This window comes from Ctenocephalides felis, unplaced genomic scaffold (genome assembly GCF_003426905.1).
Source record: "Ctenocephalides felis isolate EL2017-DRISC unplaced genomic scaffold, ASM342690v1 CF-g0.4_SCAFFOLD_01170, whole genome shotgun sequence".
Lineage (NCBI taxonomy): Eukaryota > Metazoa > Arthropoda > Insecta > Siphonaptera > Pulicidae > Ctenocephalides > Ctenocephalides felis.
The window spans coordinates 48138189-48156898 of NW_020537324.1; the positions used below are offsets into that span (position 1 = coordinate 48138189).

The window sequence follows — 18710 nt, forward strand, 5'->3', positions numbered from 1 at the left end:
TAACACTTTTTTTCAACAGTTAATTACAAGAAAACGGCTCGGTAGATTTTCACCTAAAATTAATCAGTACCATTCCCAACTAATATCTTTCGAACAGTTTTTGATTTTTTAAAATCGTTCGGTAGGATGAAGTTAAATGTGGACGAAAAGTTTTTTTCAAATTACAAAGAAACGGCTTGGCAGATCGTTGCACAAAACTGACAAACGATAGTCCTCACCGAAATACATCAAATGGCTTTTAAATTTCTAAAATCGGTTCAGGCGTTTTTGAGAAAACGTCGATCAAAAGTCTAATTTTGACAAATGCCAAAAAGACCATACTGATTTTTGCAAACTTTGACGAATTTTTAAAGCTGAACCAGTTGTCGTAGGGCCGTAATATTTTAGTATGATCTAGAAGACTATGGTATCTATCGTCAAAAAAATAATCATAAAAATCGTCGAATTTTTTTTTTTAAAAACTTTATTACAAGAAAACGGCTCGGCCGATCTCTACCAAAAACTAATCAGCACGATTCCCAACCAATATCTTTCGAACGGTTTTTGAATTTTCAAAATAGATTCAGAATTGCGGGCTAAAACGTAGACGAAAAATTTTTCACTTTTCTGCCATTTATGAAGAAACGGCTTGGCCGATCGTCGCACAAAACTGACAAACAATAGTTCTCGTCGAGATACATCGAATGGCTTTTAAATTTTTGAAATCGACCCAGCCGTTTTCGAGAAAACGTCGATTTACGGCAAAAAATCTGTTCACATACACACACACACACACACACACACACACACACACACACATACTTTTTCCAAATTTGGTCTCATTCGATTCAGAATGGCTTGAAACGTCGAGAAAACATAAAATTAGCGAATCGGGTTTTTTGATGAAAACATAAACTTCTCCTTCGGGAAGTTAAAAATTTATTTGGGTTTAGAATTTTTGTAATATTACACCTACATTAACGTAATTGGTATACATAATTTTATTCGCAGACTGTCATTTTCCTGATCTCAAATTCAATGCGGTAAAAGTTTAACTAAATAATGCATAATAATTAAAAATAAAAAAAATCCGTTCAAAATTGTCTTATTAGAATTCACTGAATCAGAAGTTTTTAACATGTATAATTTTAATTAAAAGTATTAATTTACATTTTAAGAAACTTTTCCGATGAAGTTATTTCAAATTAATTAAACAGAATTTCGAGCCAATGAAATTGTTAATATTTTTTTCTCAAAAATTTATTAACTTAGTAGGACTCTGGTCAGGAAATTTGATGAAATCATCAAGCCTGAAAAAATAAGAAAAGAAATTCATTAAAAATGCGCTTGCAATATTTGAACAGGCAACAATGAGAATAACCGCATCTAAACCACAAGACCATACATAGCAACAGAAAACAGCCTAAATAGCTAAACTTTATTAAATAATTATTATAAATAAACCACTTCTTATAGACCTAAAATATGTAGAGGCATTTGTTTTGACCCTAAAATCTTTAACTGTGCGAAGTTTCATGAAATTTTCGGATACTTTAACATGAGAATCTTGCAAGTTAAAGTTTAAATTATATATAGAAACAACTTAATTTAAAATTTCGCTGGCTCGAAATTCACTTCAGCACTATGGTTATACGACACAGATGCGTGAATGACCCCTAGAAACAGAATCGAATTATTAACTTCCCGTAGGGTAAGTTATAGTAATCGCAAAAAAATCTAAAATGGACATTTTTATATATCTTTACGTTTCAGAAGTTTATGAACATTTTGGCATACCTTAGAAAAAATGGTGTGTGTGTGCGGATACAAATTTTCGTCGACGATTTCGGGAACACGATTCAACCGATTTTGATTATTCAAAAAACATTCGATTGCTTTTGTAAGGAGACGTGCTAATTAGTTTTTTGCATAGGCAGGCCTAGCCGTTTCGTAGATAGGGGGCAAAAAGTGCCAAATATTTTTGTGCATTTTGTGCAAAGTGCATTTTACTTGTATGGACAAGATGAAGAACTGATCAAATTTTCATAAAGGCAGATCTAGCGTATGTCAAAAATATGTCATTTGGCGGTCATAAATGATCATTGGACATATGCACATAAAATTATCAGATATTTTATAGAGATTTTAACAATAAGTATAAATTTTGTTTACATTCCTATCGGTTCTGTACCAATGTTTATCTGTTACACGGCGACGCGGCGCTTACGCGTTTCGATATTTTGTCTCTATGCAGTGAAAGCAGTACGATTGCTTTGACAAAAAGTTCAAAACTTCCAAAATATTTCAAAATAAAAAAATTTTTTTTTCAAAAAGCCTTTTTTTCAAAAAATATTTTTTTTTCAAAAATTCATAGTTTCTCAAAAATCTAATCTATAATTTTTGGTACGGGAAATTCCAGCATTTTGCCTTAAGGCACGATGCCATGCGCCCCACTAGTTTCCCGGTGAATTGTTTTGACTCTATAAGTGTGACCTGTTCTAATGTGTTGTATTTTATGTATCTTGAGTTTTTTTCATTTTGATATTTTATGTGAATTTATAACATATCTGTGGATACATTTGTATTAACTGTTGCTTATATTATTTACATATTTTTACAAAAAAAAATTGAAATAATCACAGGCGTGCCCGATACTACGACGACGCCATGGCGCCTCCGCGAATGATGTATGATCGCTACGACCGCTACGAGCCGCGCTACGAAGCGCGCGACCGCTACGACAACAGACGCTTCGATGCATACAGGCGAAACGAAGACGCGCAAAGTTTGATGACATACAGGCCCACAAGGCAGCAGAGGATAATTTACTACGCAACGTTACCTGAACCAGCATTATATAGGCAAGCGTATGGACAGAGACGATATGATTTACCATCTGATCGCGACCGCTATGTAAGTGCTATACCTTATTGAATGCTTTGAAAAAAAATATGTCATTTTCAATTATGAATTCCTTAGTATTACACAATGCATGTTGATTCCGAAAAAATGAGAATTGGAGAAGAATTTATCTTTCTTTATGGTCAAGTAACATATTTCATATATTGTATGCATCTCTGTTACTTGATTTTATATATACAGTTATTATTGCCCAAGCCGTTTCTTTGAAGTAGCTAATAATCTTCTTCGTCCACGTTTTTATCCAAAAATTCTGAACCAATTATACAAACTCAAACGCTGTTCGGAATTCTGATTTGTTGTCGGTAAAGGTTTGCCGGGCCCTTTCTTCCCAATTAATTGCTGAAATATTTTTGACGACTTTGATAAAACTAAGATCGATAAAGATCGTTTTCTTGAATAATACACTAAAATATACGGGCCATGTGATAAATGCTTCACTTATTTATATAATCATTCAAGTTTGGAATAATGTGCAGCATTTTTGGAACATACAAGCGCGTGTTTGTACATTAATATTATTATTATTATTTTTTTGAATATTTTTAACAGCAATCAGTACCTTACGTTCTATGAGCTGTTGGGCTAAAACTTTCCTTCACTTCGTATTTTTTAGATGGTAACCCAATGGTTTATCCATCCATATTTGATGATATTTGTTATTAGAATTAATCTAATAGGGCTGACTTTTTTATTGGTGAAGCAATGCCGGGCAAGAGCTATTTTCACTTGGAAACATATTGCTATCTCTATTTCCAAGTAAAAATCGTTGTTACTGCTGTCTGACAACAGGTTGCTCGAAGCGGGTATCGAACCCGGGACCTCTGAAACAAGTCCTGTTGCTCTTAACCGCTTACCTACGGGCGAGCCATTATTATTTATACTGATAATATTAGAGATAAAATAAGTTTGTTTGAGAGATATAAATTCAAAATTGCATTGATTAGTTTTTAGTAAAAGCAAAAACTTTTATTTTTGGAACTAAAAATTGAAAATTCTATCTAAATAGCTATCTTTCAATCTTTTTTAAACAACTCTATTCTTCACGTGTATCGAGAAAATTATGCATTGCGCTTTAAGGCAAACTGCCACTTACACTAGTTTACACTCCGAAGGAAGAGTTTGTTTTTGCAAAAAATCCGATATGGTAATTTTATGTTTTCTTAATGTTTCAAGTCACTCTCAATTATACGAGCCAAATTTTTATCTTCTGTCGATGTTTTTTAAAAAAAAGGCTAGACCGATTCACAATGTTGAAGCCATTCGATGTAACTCGACCAAGCCTTTTCTTTATAGTTAGCAGAAAAGTTCTCATTTTAGCCCACAATCTTTAACCGATATTAAAAATTACAAAACTGTTTAGTTTTTGATAAAGTTTAGCTGTTTCTTCTTAATTTAATGTTAAAAAAATGATGAAACTTTCTATAACGCTAGATTTCATAGTTGAAGATGTCATACTAATATATTAGAGTCCTAAAGATAAGCGGTTGAATTATAAAAATTCACCAAAGTCTGGAATTGCGCTCCGAGCTTAAGCGATTCTAATCAGAATCTACAAAAATCTATCGAGCTGGATTTGTTAACCCCTTACCGCTAAATTGGATTGGTTCAATGGGATGGAAAATAATATACATGTATAGGGTATCCCAAATATTGACGTCAAGCCAAAAGTGGGTGATAGTATTCCCCTGAAAAAAAATAGAAAAAATTATCTCACGAGGTTTGGAAATTACGAGCTTATAAATGCAACCTAGAGCTTTGGTAAAATAATTGACCATTTTTTGGTTACTGTGGGTAAGTTTTATGAATTTTGTTTATTTAAACTTCTTAACCGCAACCGTAAACAGAATTTCTAGGACCAGAGTCAAAAATACAAGTGTCCCGAGTTTTTAAGAATTAAGACTATTTGTTAAACTATGAATTTAAAATTTAAAAAATCGGCCGGCTTGCAGAGGCCTTGCTTAAAAAAATGTACTAAAATGTACTAAAATGCAAGTTTGATCAAAAATGTATTAGCAATAATCTTTTTGCTAATGTCTTTTTACCCATTTTTAGGTTTTTGATTATTTACACGAAATTTTTCAATAATAAAATTTTCAAGTATTTTACCAATTTACAATCCTGATTAAATAAACTAACTTTTGATGAAATTTGCCAAGACTCTTTAGTACATTTTTTTAAGCAGGGCGTTTCAATTCGGTCGATTTTTTCAATTTAAAATTTACGGTTCAACAAAAAGTCTTAAGAGACAATTGTGTTATTATTTTTGACTCTGATCCTATAAAATGCTGTTAACGGTTATGGTTGCAAAGTTTCAATAAACAAAATTTATCAACAATAACCGAAAACTTTTCATTATTTTACCAAAGCTCTAGGTTGCACTTAAAAGCTCATAATTTCCAAATTACGTGAGTTATATTTTTTTCTAATTTTTTTCAGGGCAGTCAAGGCTAGTGCTATCACCCACTTTCGGCTTGACGTCAGTCTGTGACACTTTGTATAAGAACTTGCAATAAAATCAAATTAGTTACCTATAAATAGTGAATAAATTGAAGAATATTAATCAAATCGATTACCTTCTTCAGTCTCCGATGCCGTATAGGTCTGAACCACGTGTAGGATCTTCAGGTGAGATGGCTCATCCCAGAGAGATGTTGCGCGAAGCTCAGCAGCCAAATACTCCAAGCCCAGTACGAGTCTCGGCAACCGTTGGCGTTCGAGAGGATGACAGAAACTCGCCGCAGCAACGATTTATAGCCGCCCAAAATGCCGCGGCTGATTTTTCTCAACCGCTCTCATTTCAGGTGGTAGAAGATACTAGAACATATTCTCCGAGGAACTAATTTGTAATATTGTTATTTACGTATATATTCTTAAATATAAATTTAACATTTACATTATAGAAATAATTTGGTGTAGTATAAATTATGTTAAGTAATATAAATTTTGTAAGTACTTTTCATCATAAATTGAAAGGTATAAATATAAGTAAAGAGTACCAAAATTAATGTTTATCATAATGTTGAGATAGAATGCGTCGGCAATGAGAAGTCAATATTTCTGCAAAGATAGGTAAAAATATGGGTAATGATAATTTGTCAGTAAAGAAAGAAAAATGTATAAAATTCATAAAACGATTGTTAAAGTTTCAATAAGATTATACTATATACGCATAACTATATATTAAAAAAAATGTACATTACATACCTCTTCGGATCTTCTAAAAACCTCAGATCTCAAAACACACACACGCACACACACATACATGTATATTAGGGTGGTCCTTAATATGGACATTTTCGAATTTCCTTGCTCCCAAGGGCCCAAATGGTTCCAAATTGATGTAAAACAATTCTATGAAAGTTTTAGCTCTTAATATTGTTTTTTAGATAGTGCGCAATTCAATCAAAGTTTTGTAACTCTTTTTGCACTATTTATTCAGTATTTTAAATTTTACAATCGTTTCGAAACTCTGTTTATCTTATCACTAGTATAATAATTTTCAATTAAATCATTAAAATATAGATCAGAACATTCGTGATCTCTTATACAGTCACATGGCTTTTAATTTTTAATAAAAATTTAATTTAAAATTATTACACTGATTATGAGACAAACTGAGTCTCGAAGCGTTTGTAAAATTTAAAATATTTAATAAATAGTGCAAAAAAAGAATTGTTTGTTAATATTTTATAGTATATTTATATATATATATATATATATATATATATATATATATATTAAGGTGGTCCTTAATATGGTCATTCTCGAATTTCCTTGCTGCCAAGGGCTCAAATGTTTCCAAATTGACAAAAAACAGTTCTCTGAAAGTTTTAGCTCTTAATATTAACATTTAGATGGAGCGCAATTCAATCAAACTTCGTATGGAAATAGCATGGAAAAAATTTTGAAAATTAAAAAAAAAAAATGTTTTAGGTATAACTTGGCAACAAATGAATAACTTTTATTCATTCATTTGTTCGCCAAATTACATCTAAAAAACATTTTTAAAATTTTTGAAAATTTTTCCATGCTATTTCCATACATAACTTTGAATTGCGCTCTATCTAAACGTTAATATTAAGAGCTAAAATTTTCAGAGAATTGTTTTATATCCATTTGGAACCATTTTAGCCCCTGGGAGCAAGGAAATTCGAAAATAACCATTTTAAGGACCACCCTAATGCATATATAATAATATATAACAATATATATGCGTTTAGGTTCCGAACTGAAAACCAAATGAAAACATTTTTATGACTAACAATAAGTATTTTCGCGGTTTTGATATTGAGCACGTTACATCTTCAAGCTTAATAGTAGAAGCTTTAAATAATAAAAGAAAAAAAAGAACGGATTAAATGCCACCAACATGATTCAATTCTTTCTTTAATATCTGTATTTTATGGAAAACATTCAACACTAGAAAATCTATTACGGCATTTCAAAAATATTGAATGTATCCTTCTTAAAATACTTAAAACTTAATTTGACCTAAATAGAAATGAGATATTTATTTATACATAGCAATAACTATTGTCACTATTATATTATATTGATAATTACCAAACCGATATATAAATTTATTATTTACTATATAATGAATATTTAAGACGATTTGTTCAAATGCAAATACCATAATTAGCAACTGTCTTGTAAATTGAATACACTGTAAGTTATAGCAGAGTAAGAAGAAACGATATGTTATATTATATAGTAATAGGGTATATTTTAGATAAAAAAGGGCAAAGTAATAAAAATTAAGATGTACAATTAAGTAACTGACAAGAATAAAAATATGGACAATATTTTTGGATCATTTCCATTTATGTATTACTGACACTCCTACAGCATTTAAATATAATTTAAAACAAAATAGCCTAAAAACATTTGTATAAAACTATATAAAAACTATAATAACAATAAAACGGTTTTGGAATATGTAACAATGATTATTAAATGTTTCATCTCTACTTTCAACTTTGTAAGTATCAGTCCTCATAATGCAAGATACTGCATTACAATCTTGTACAAATAACATGAGAGAGCTTCGCTAAATATTGGGCATTTTGTGATGTTTCTTATAGTTATCATCCATTCATTTACCTAAAAATTGATTACGTTTATTCTAATTATTTTACACATAGTGGTACTTTGAATTATCAAAAATTGAAGTTTTTTAAATTATTTAATATTTAGAAATATATAAACTTTAAGCTATAGTAGATATTCAATATTATCCAATAGTTTTATTTCATTCATCTATTATTCATTAATATAAAAATTTATTATAGATTTCATCATAACGTTACCAACATTTTAAATATATTTATATATAACATTTGAATGTGAAATTTTAAATTCACTTGCCATATTAATAAAAAATACTAAAGCAGTTCAAATGCAACTACAAAAAAATTAACAAATTAACATTAAGGTGTATATTTTAAGTAATATCTATTAAAACGTGATTTTTATTTTAGGTCTGTGAGGTTTCCGGATGTATTTTTGTATAATTTTTTAAAAATTATTGAATTGGGCGGCTTTTCATAAGCAGAATACAGGGTGTCCCTGAACTCACCGTCAAGCCAAAACGGGGTGATAGTATTGACCTAAGTGACCAAAAAAATTATCTCAAGTTGCTTGAAAATTATGAGCTTTTAAGTGCAACATAGAGCTTTGGTAAAATTGGGACCATATTTTATTATTGTGGTTAATTTTCATTGCCTTTGTTTATTCAAACGTAGGAACCGCAACTGTAAACAGCCTTTTCTGAATCACAGTAAAAAATAATGACACAATTGCGCCAGGTTTTTAACAACTGAGACTCTGAACTATGAATTTAAATTTTCATAAATCGATCGATTTTGAGAGGAATCTCTTTAGAAAAATGTATTAAAGTGTGCTAGCAAGTTTCATCAAAAGTTTTGGAACATGTAAAATGGTAATTTTTGACTGTAGTGGTATTACGCTTATGACTGTAGTACTATTATTCACGGTTACGGTCCCAAAATTCACAATTTATAAACAACGTGATATAATTTTTTTTTCAAATTTTTTTTCACAATGGATACGGTCAATATCATCACCTGAAACGGGTTTCAGTTAAGTTCTGAAACACCTAGTATATTATGTAACATAACCGAACATGAAAAACAGGTAAGAAAAAGACTTTACATTTGGCATTGTTTTTCAATAGAATAAATGATCAGATTAACAATGAATGTTCCTGTTGAAAGTAATGAAGTTGGTAAAAATTTTGATTGTGTATTTTTCATTTTTTACAAAGGTGGTTGGGTAACTTTTTGTAATTTTTACCGCAACGATATCAATTATTTCTATAGCTGTAGTATATTTCTTTTAATCCAGTCTGATTTTCATTATAACAAAATTAAAGAAAAAATATTTTCTTAAAATTATGTTTTTTAATTCAAAAACCAAGCAAATAGGATTTAGAGCGTTTTTTATTTTTTTATATTTACGACATAGTTTAATTATAAATGCTACTTGGATAAAAATTGGCCATCATGTATGTTATTTTATAGAGTTATAGATCATACGGTTAACATATTTATAGTTCACTTTATTTTTATTTGTATCTAAATAGTGTTAAAACAATAAAATATTACCTGAACTGACGATGATTTAAAATCGCCACTTTCACCTGATTTATTCGTATCATAAAGTTGAGCTATTTCAGCCGGAGTTAATTCGAGTAATTCACATGCACTATATGCAGCTTCACTTCTAGAATGAATTTTATTCTTCTGATCATGCTGAGATTGCTCTCCCTTTCGAGAGACCACTTTTGTTAAAAATTGTTGCAACATTACTTCGTATTGATGAAGTTTGGATTCAGATTTTACAAGCCAAGCTTGAAATTCCGTGTATTTTGTACGATATTCGGTTAATTGCTCGTCTAGCTCACTAGATATTATTTCAGTCTAAATAAAGAAAAACACAGTGATTTTGGAGATTGAAATATTCTATATATGAAAAAATGTTTATCTCCAACATATTGAAGGTACATGAAAAATTGTTTTGAATCTATACGAAAGTTTACAGATTTTTTTCTGATTATATTTGAAAAAAAAATGTTTAAAATTTATAGAGGTTTGTCTAATCTGATATAAAAAAGGGCGAGAAAATGACACTGAAATTAAAATAATAAAAAAAATGATATTAAAATACTAATATAGCTGCTGCTCATACGCAATTATTAATAACAGTATAGTATAACATTAGCATCAGAATAAATTGCAGTAGGCGGGTACATATTGAATTGGAAAAATATTAGCCAAAAATTTTGGCGATGAAGTAATTTTAGCGATGAAAAAGGGTCCAATTATAAAATGGTCTTTTCTCACATATCTATTTTAAACTGTTGAGTGAAAATTATTCAACTCAAATTTCAATTGCCTAATCTAAACAAATTATTATTCAAATACTTTGGGTTACCATCGGTTAAACTCGAACTTAAAAACTTAAGAGTTTAAGCCAACTATGCGATTTTAAATCTTAATATGCAAAGAGATCAATTCCCAATGGTTCTGAATTTAATTAGCCATTACAATATTATCCAAAAGTAATTGAATAAAATTCAATTGAGTGTGTCATAGGTTTCAATAAAATTTCATTATATGTCCTACAAAACTGAAGAAAGCTAATGAATACTAGGATCACTATCAAATACTAAAAATTCATTTTGAATATTTATAACAACTCTGACTTAAAAGACTGCCTTCTTCCTTATTCTAAGTGTAAACTCGTATCTCGATAAAAAATAAAGTTAAATATAACAATTAAGTTTTAAACTTGACTGAAAATGTCTCTTTTTAGGTTAATTCACGTATTTCACATAAACATATATATCGATATATTAGGCAAAGATAATATACTAGACAATCATCTAATCCATCCTTTATACTGGAGATATAAACAAATTATGGCTTTAGTAAAGGTGAACGACATACTATATAGTTTGATTACAAAAAACTTAATTATGGATAATATATTGATACTAACAAATTTTGTACGTAATTAAACACAGGTCAACAAAATAAACAAAGTTGTCTGTATTGGGCGTTCGGATAAACATGAATCTAAAGTAAAATTGGGGGCCAAATGGCAAAAAATTACAAAAAATTTAAAAAAAAACTACAAAATCTTCGATCTGTAAAAAAGTCTGCTGTAAATCTTATAATTTTTGTCATTTCCTTGCCCTAATAACTTAATCATTATTTATAAGAAATTATTTAATAAGTAAATATTGTGAATATTATATCGAAAAAACAACTACTGAGTTGTTTTTTCCAACATGTCAAAGTAGTATACAATGTTCCTTTTCGGCGGACTATTGTAAATCCATTAAATTTACTGAATGTCCTATACTGGACAGTTGTAAATAAAAGAGTTAATAAAAAAAAAAAAATTCCTTGCCCTTTCAACTTTTAACTTTCAAGTTTTAGTTTGATATAATGCAGCAGTACTTTTCAGATATTCGAATTGCAAACATGGTTGCAGATTACCCAGGAGCAATGGGGAATAAATATGTTTGCAAATTACAGTTGAATTACACAAATAAATGGATCATTTAATTGAAACTCAATATTCATTCAAGGTAAAAAGGGCCAGGAAACGACTGAAATTACAAGATTTTGATTATTATGCAAAAGAATTACTAGATCGGAGATTTAATCATTTCTTCATCCTTTTTTTTCAATTTTTTGCGATTTCACCTCCAATTTTGGTTTTAGTTTTGTCTTCAGCGCTAAAAACTATATCGGGAAACATATGTTGCACATCCAATGCAGCCATTTTTTTTATTTTGTGAACCAGTGTTATTGGTGCAAAGTTATACTTCAATTTTATCTCCAGCGTAAAAACTAGACAAGTTCAACATAACAAAATTTAAAATTTATTTACCTGACAATAAATTTCTTTCATTTCCAAACATGTAACAGATTTGTCTACCACCGACATAGGTTCATCGCACTGGGTGCTCATATCAAAATGCTTTATTTTACCTTTCGTTCGTTGTATATTAACTTCTAATTTGCTCAGACGACATTGTAATGAACTTTTCGAGTTTTTCACAGTTTTTAATTCATCCTTAGTTTCAGATAACTGTCTTTGCGAAACATGAGCTCTCTCCTTATAGGTATTCAATATAGAACTTTTATTTAAGTTCAAAGTCTCTGCACGAAATAATCTAACAAGAAACGATGATTAATAGTTTTTAACAACAAAATAGGTTAATTTAATCAAAAAAACTCTATTAAAAATCACTTAACTAGCAATTATCAAATCGGTTATAACCCTATACTGGTGGTGTGAGGTATTGTGCCTTAGGGCAAATTCTAGAACGTTTAAAAACCGATTTTGTACATAAATGTACAATGAATATTATGTGAAAATGTGAATTGAATTTCAAATACTCAGTTATTGGTACATAATGAATTGTAAGCCTAGCACAGAACTTTATAATAATTCTGATGATTTGATATTTCAAATATTGATATATTCTTTGCTACAAGACCTATAGGCATTTATTCACGTACGGTTAAACTCTTGAAATTGTTTTAAAATTATAATATGATAAATTGAACATGCAACAACTTACTTTTGCTGAAGTTCCTTATTCAGAGATAGCATTTGATTTAGGTTCATCGTCTGCTCATTGAGAGCAATATTTTTCTGTTTCAATGCAGTATATAAATTGTTTATTCGCAGCTTCATATTCTAATAAAGTAAAAACATTATGTCTTTTATTATTAAATTAAATATGTTGAGAATGATTACTGGGAAACTATAATCACAAATTAAATATTAAAATTCCTTGAGTTATTATCGCCATATTTACTCGACTATTGCAGTCCTTAGGGTAAAGCGGGGCTTAAAGGTCCACTACCATTTTATTAAAACCAAGTAAGAATATTTTTTTAACGATACTATTTTAAAGTAATCGGCAGTTTTTTGGTTCTGTTATTAGTTTACGATATCTGAATATAATTTTTTGGAACAGGCGTTATTTAATTGTTTTATATGATGTTTTGTTACTTTTAAGTTAGATTCAATAGTCTTTTATTTAATTTCTATAGAAGCTTATATATAAAACGTAAATTAAGCCAAAAAACCACTCTCCTGGGGGTCTCCTCATCAGTCAGTTTCAAAAAATCGATTTTTTTTTGTTTCAATCGTTAGATTTATTATTTAAGAATATTCTTGCAATGTTTGAGAGTCCAACTCAAACTAGTTTAAGATTTACTAAAAATCCAGTACTTTTTTAAAAAAAAAGTTAAAAATGTTTAAATTTCAACTTTAAACCGCCATAATAGTCTATGATGTGCAGAAAAGCCTTCTGAATAAAGAAGTATTAACTTCCCGTAGGGTAAGTTATAGTAATCGTCCAAAAATCGAAATCAAAAATTTTTACATTTCTCGACGTTTTGAAGGTTTCTGAACATTTTGGCATACTTCAGAAAAAATGGATGTGTGTGTGTGTGTGTGTGTGTGTGTGTGTGTGTGTTTTGTATGTCCGCTTTTTTTCGTTCACGTTTTCGGGCGCACGGATCAACCGATTTGAATGGTTTAAAAAACATTCGATTCCTATTGATAGGGAGATGTGCTGATTAGTTTTTGGCAAAGGCAGGTCCAGCCGTTACGGAGATATGGAGCAAAGAGTGCAGAAAATAGAAAGCGAGTTTTTGAGGGAACGGATCAACCGATTTGAATGGTTTAAAAAACATTCGATTCCTATTGATAGGGAGATGTTCCGGAAATACAGAGCTAAATGTTAAAAAAATGGCAGTTTTTGAGAGAAATAAGTGTCCGATTTAAATTACTTAAAGAACTTTCTGCTTGTTTCAACAAAATAATTGATTTTGGAATAAAAAATTTTTTGTTTCTAATTTTTTTTTTCAAAAATTTTTTTTTGTAATTTTGGATTAAAAATTCAAAAAATCACCCAAGCTAAGCACAGTCTAAGCGCCACTCTGGTACAAATGTTTACCCAAGTGCGTTTAGACTGTTTATGTACTGGGGCACTTTTTCACTTTTTCGCACAGAATTATTTGCAAATGCGTTTAGACTGTGACTATGCGGGAGCACTTTTTCAATTTTGTGGATTTTTTTTTTTTTTGAAATTTGATTCGAAATGAAATGACGATTGTTAATGTTCTGGAGATGATAAATTGATTATTTATAATTAACTTTCCGTAGGGTAAGTTATAGTAATCGCACAAAAATCGAAAATGAAAATTTTTATATATCTTTTCGTTTCAAAGGTTTCTGAATATATTGGCATACCTTAGAGAAAATTGATGTATGTGTGTGTATGTGTGTGTGATACAAATTTTCGTCGACGATTTCGGGAACCGGGATGAAGCAATTTGAATAATTCAAAAAACATTCGATTCGTATTGATAAGGAGACGTGCTGATTAGTTTTTGTCAAAGGCAGGTCCGTTCCGAAGATATCGGGCAAAAAGGGCCGAAAACGGTAACTCAGTTTTTAAGAGAACGGAGCGTCCGATTTGTATAATTCAAAAACATTTTACTTGCATTATCAAGATGAAGATTTGATCAAATTTTCATGAAAATAGGTCTAGCGGTTTCGGAGATCTAGTAAAAAAGTAAAAAAAAAATAATATTTGGCGGTCAACAATAATCATTAGACATTAGACATATGCATATCAAATTATCAGATATTTTATAGAGATTTTAACAATAAGTATACATTTTGTTAACATTTCTATGGGTTCCGTACCAATGCTTATGCGTTAGACAGCGACGCGGCGCTTACGCGCTTCGATATTTAGTCTCTATGCATTAAAGCATTGAAGCACGATTGCTTTGAAAAAAAGTTCAGAATTTCCAAAATATTTCAAAATAAATTTTTCAACAAAATGTTAGTTTTTGTCAAAAATTTATATAGTTTCTCAAAAATCTATTTTTTTTTCAGAGTAAATTTTTTTAAAAAATGTTAATCTTTTCAAAAAAAAAATAATTTTTGGTACGGGAAGTTCCAGCAATTTGCCTTAAGGCACGATGCCATGCGCCCCACTAGTTTCCATTTTTAGTTTCAGATAAAAATTACGGGCTGTACCTTGCACGCAGTTTGAGTTGTCAATCGCGAGCTGCTGCACAAGATTGTTTATAAATCAGCCATTTTTATTTATTTTGACATACAAAAAAACTTTATTTTGTTGAATAAATATGTGTTCAAAACTATGCAAAAGATCTTTTGTTTCTCTTGTTGTTTTCATGTTAAAAAAAAATACGAAAAATCCATTTTTTTGTAAGCTACTGATGAGGAGATCCCCTTAATTAAATTAATAGTTGTTCCAACTCTGCTGATAAATATTTCTGATGCTAGATACTAGATCAGAGTTATACACAGTGTGATCTTAAATGTGCTTATAAAATTTGTATTTTGCATTGGTTACATGATGAAGGTTACATTGTTTCGTAAAATCTCTTTAAAATTAAAAATAAGACTTTGGACCTCTGTTAGTCTGAGATAAAAAGGGACAGAGAAAATAAAAAAAAATAGCGAAAAACCTTATTTCTATAATTTAGAATTATCCGATAATTTTATTGCACATAATTCGATACTTGATTGTTCCATATGTATTATATGTTGTAATAAAGTTCATTTAGTTTAGACAGTATATTTATTGAAAGTCAAATTGATCCATTGTGCCGCGCTCTGTCTTATAAAACAATTGAAAAAATAGATTAAGAATTATAAATCTTAAGAAAAACTGTAAAGAATAGGCAAGACCTAGATAATACTAACGATTATACATCTTTAATAAATAAATTATTAATTACAATACCTTGAAATATATTATGGGAATAAAATGGTAAAACGAATCTTTCTAAAATTACGCACAGTAAATTATGACAAACCTTAACCAAATTCTTTTCAATTAGAACAAAATCAAATCATTATTAAAGAAATTATTTATTGTAAATATTTATATTGATAGTATATGAAATAGAATTGTTCTTTGACTATATTCGATTTAATTTTGATAGACATACCATAACTTCATTATCCGCATCACTTGACTTTAACTTCTTGTTATTTTCCGTAAGATATCTCGAGGCATCCTTCAATCTAATAACTTCAACTTTCAATCTAGATATAGTATCTTGTAATTCACAACAGACCTTGTCACTCTCTACAACTAACCGAGTTGATTCTTCAAACTTTTTCGTAATGTCAGCGACCTAAACTAATTATGTTACAGACTAATAAACTAAAAAAAAATAAAATCTCCTTATTAATAATCATACCTTATCCTGCAAAATTCTGTTCTCTTTTTTAAGTTCTTGGATTTCATTTTCTTTTTCCATGATATACTTTTTGGATAATTTTAACTTATTTTTTAACATATCGCACCGTGATGGAATGCTCTCAATATTTTTAATGCATGTTGTTAATTGATGTATGTTGGTTTCTAGAGATTCGTGCAAGGATTCGACCAATTGCTGCCTATAAGTTTTGAATTTGAATAAAAAACACAAAAGGAAAAAAGGTTCTAGGGATGACTATTTTATTATGAGATATAAGTGGTTTTTTGAATTTCATGTTACATATCAGAAAAATTAATCGCAAACCCTCCTAGATGTTTTCCGCATATTGTTAAAGTTAAGATAAAGTATAACAATAACAACAATTTCGACTACACTTGGTTGTAGTATGCCTGTAAAATACATACCAATGTTATGGCAAGGCTATGTTAGGAAAAACTTTCCATACTAAATCATTCTAAATATTGACAAAAGCCACGTGGTTGCTGTGCAATCAGGCGTTTTTCTCAGGTTGTCAGATAGAACACCTAACCTAGAAACCGCACAAATGTCAAAAAAAAACGAAGGTAACAGGGTCTGTCTGATCTAGCTTCATGACAAACAAGTGACGATGCAGTTCATGTGCAAAACAACTGAATGCACAGCAAATACATGACATTTTGACAGTATTCAGTATGATTCAGTAGCCAGTTAGAGCGTAACATGGCCTTGCCATAACATTGGTCTTTTGTGCGGCAGAATCGGCCCATAAAATATTGACTTTAAAATCACAGCATTTTGAAACGTCGCAATACTTTGTATAGTATTAACTTGTTTCGATTACGTCTATACTGGCAAATTGTTGGTAGAAGTAGTTTTCCAAAAGAATTTTTGGTTGGCGCTATATAGATTAATTTTCTGTTCTTCTATAGAATTATAATTGCATATGAAAAATTGTTGATTGAATTAAGACATAAATGAAAAACATATCTTAAGCATACTGCCCAAAATTCCCTATAAGAAACTCTTTAAAAAATGATATGTCTAGTATATCCAGAATAAAATACGTTTTCATACACTTTTGACTAAATCAGTATTATTTAAGTATGGAAAACTAAGTATTCATCTTATATACATACTAGCAGCTGCGCTGATTTTAGGTTTAGAATAGTAATTAAACAATTAATAAAATTAATACAGACCAAAGACTAATGAAAAGTCATACTTTTCTGGATCAAGGTCTTGGTCCTTCTTCAAATTTAAAAGAATACTTCGTGTGTGTCTCAATTCATTCGTAAAGTCAAATATCATTCTTAAATTCAGTTGTTTTGGATCCTGCAGAATTATTAGTAATATAAATTTCTGCGTTCAAAATCTAAGTAATCTAAGTAACTTACTTACATCAATTATCATAGAAGCAGCTGCGTCAAGGACAACTTCATTGCACGTTTGCGTTTCAGTTGCTACGAATTCGGTTAAATTGCTTACATCCATATCAGTTTGCGTCTTTACTGAAGATTTACTCTGAGACCGCAATAAACTCTTTTCCCTCAAATATTGCTATAATGTTTCAAATAGACAACATTGTTTAATTTTACATACATCGCTTATTGTTATATATATATATATATATATATATATATACATATATATACATACACACACATATATATATATATATATATATATATATATATATACACAATACATATATATATATATATATACATATGTACATAAATGCTCACAAATATATATATATACATATATATATATACATATACATATATATATATACACATATATATACATACTAGCTGACCCGGCAAACGTTGTTTTGCTAAGTAAGTTATTTTATAAACAATTTCTAGAGTATCTAAAAAATTAATACTTTTTGTGTAAGGATGTGTTGTTTGAATTGCTATATACAATGAGATATTATAGAAACAATAAACCCCATTAGTTTGTATATATTTTATTAATACAACCAAACTGAAAGTTTTATACACTTTCTATAGAAAACATGGCATAATTCAATCCAAGTCTTTGTTGGTCTTTCGACTTATATAGTCATTACAAATTCCATTTAATCGATTAATGAATGCGTTTCAAATTTTTTGAAATTTTTTTTGGATTCTGGATTTTGTGTATAATTGTAAATAATACTATTGAGCTTGTACAATTTTTCAAATTTCTGCGAGGAGAGATACAAAATGATTTAGGTATCTCTTTTTGACCTGCTTTTTGAAAAGTTTCTAGTAATATTCGATGATAAAAGTAAATTTAATAAAAAGTATATATGTAGAACAGGGCAAGGCACAAAGGTCCAATTTGACTTTAGGCAAATATAAATTTTATTATGAAAATCAAACCAATTACATCACAACAAATGACACATTTCAAATGAACAATTATCTGACTACGTTCAGTAAAACTACCAGCTACTTCATCATTGTAAAAACGTGCTTTTTGCTGTCTTTAAAAAAATTTATCTAGACCTTTTTACCCTATAAC

The 18710-nt window shown here is 29.6% G+C and overlaps 1 protein-coding gene across 1 annotated transcript; it reads right to left on the reverse strand.

Moving 5' to 3' along the window:
• Positions 1-7896: 7896 nt before the first annotated feature.
• Positions 7897-17733, reverse strand: LOC113367330 (kinetochore protein SLK19-like). Its single transcript, XM_026608942.1, has 8 exons — positions 17598-17733; positions 17422-17531; positions 16200-16398; positions 15945-16133; positions 12521-12639; positions 11824-12109; positions 9528-9842; positions 7897-8004 (listed from the first exon to the last, which is right to left on the reverse strand). The coding sequence occupies exons 1-8, from the start codon at positions 17688-17690 to the stop codon at positions 7897-7899; spliced, it is 1419 nt and encodes a 472-aa protein (XP_026464727.1). The 5' UTR covers positions 17691-17733.
• Between the last annotated feature and the right edge of the window lie 977 nt (positions 17734-18710).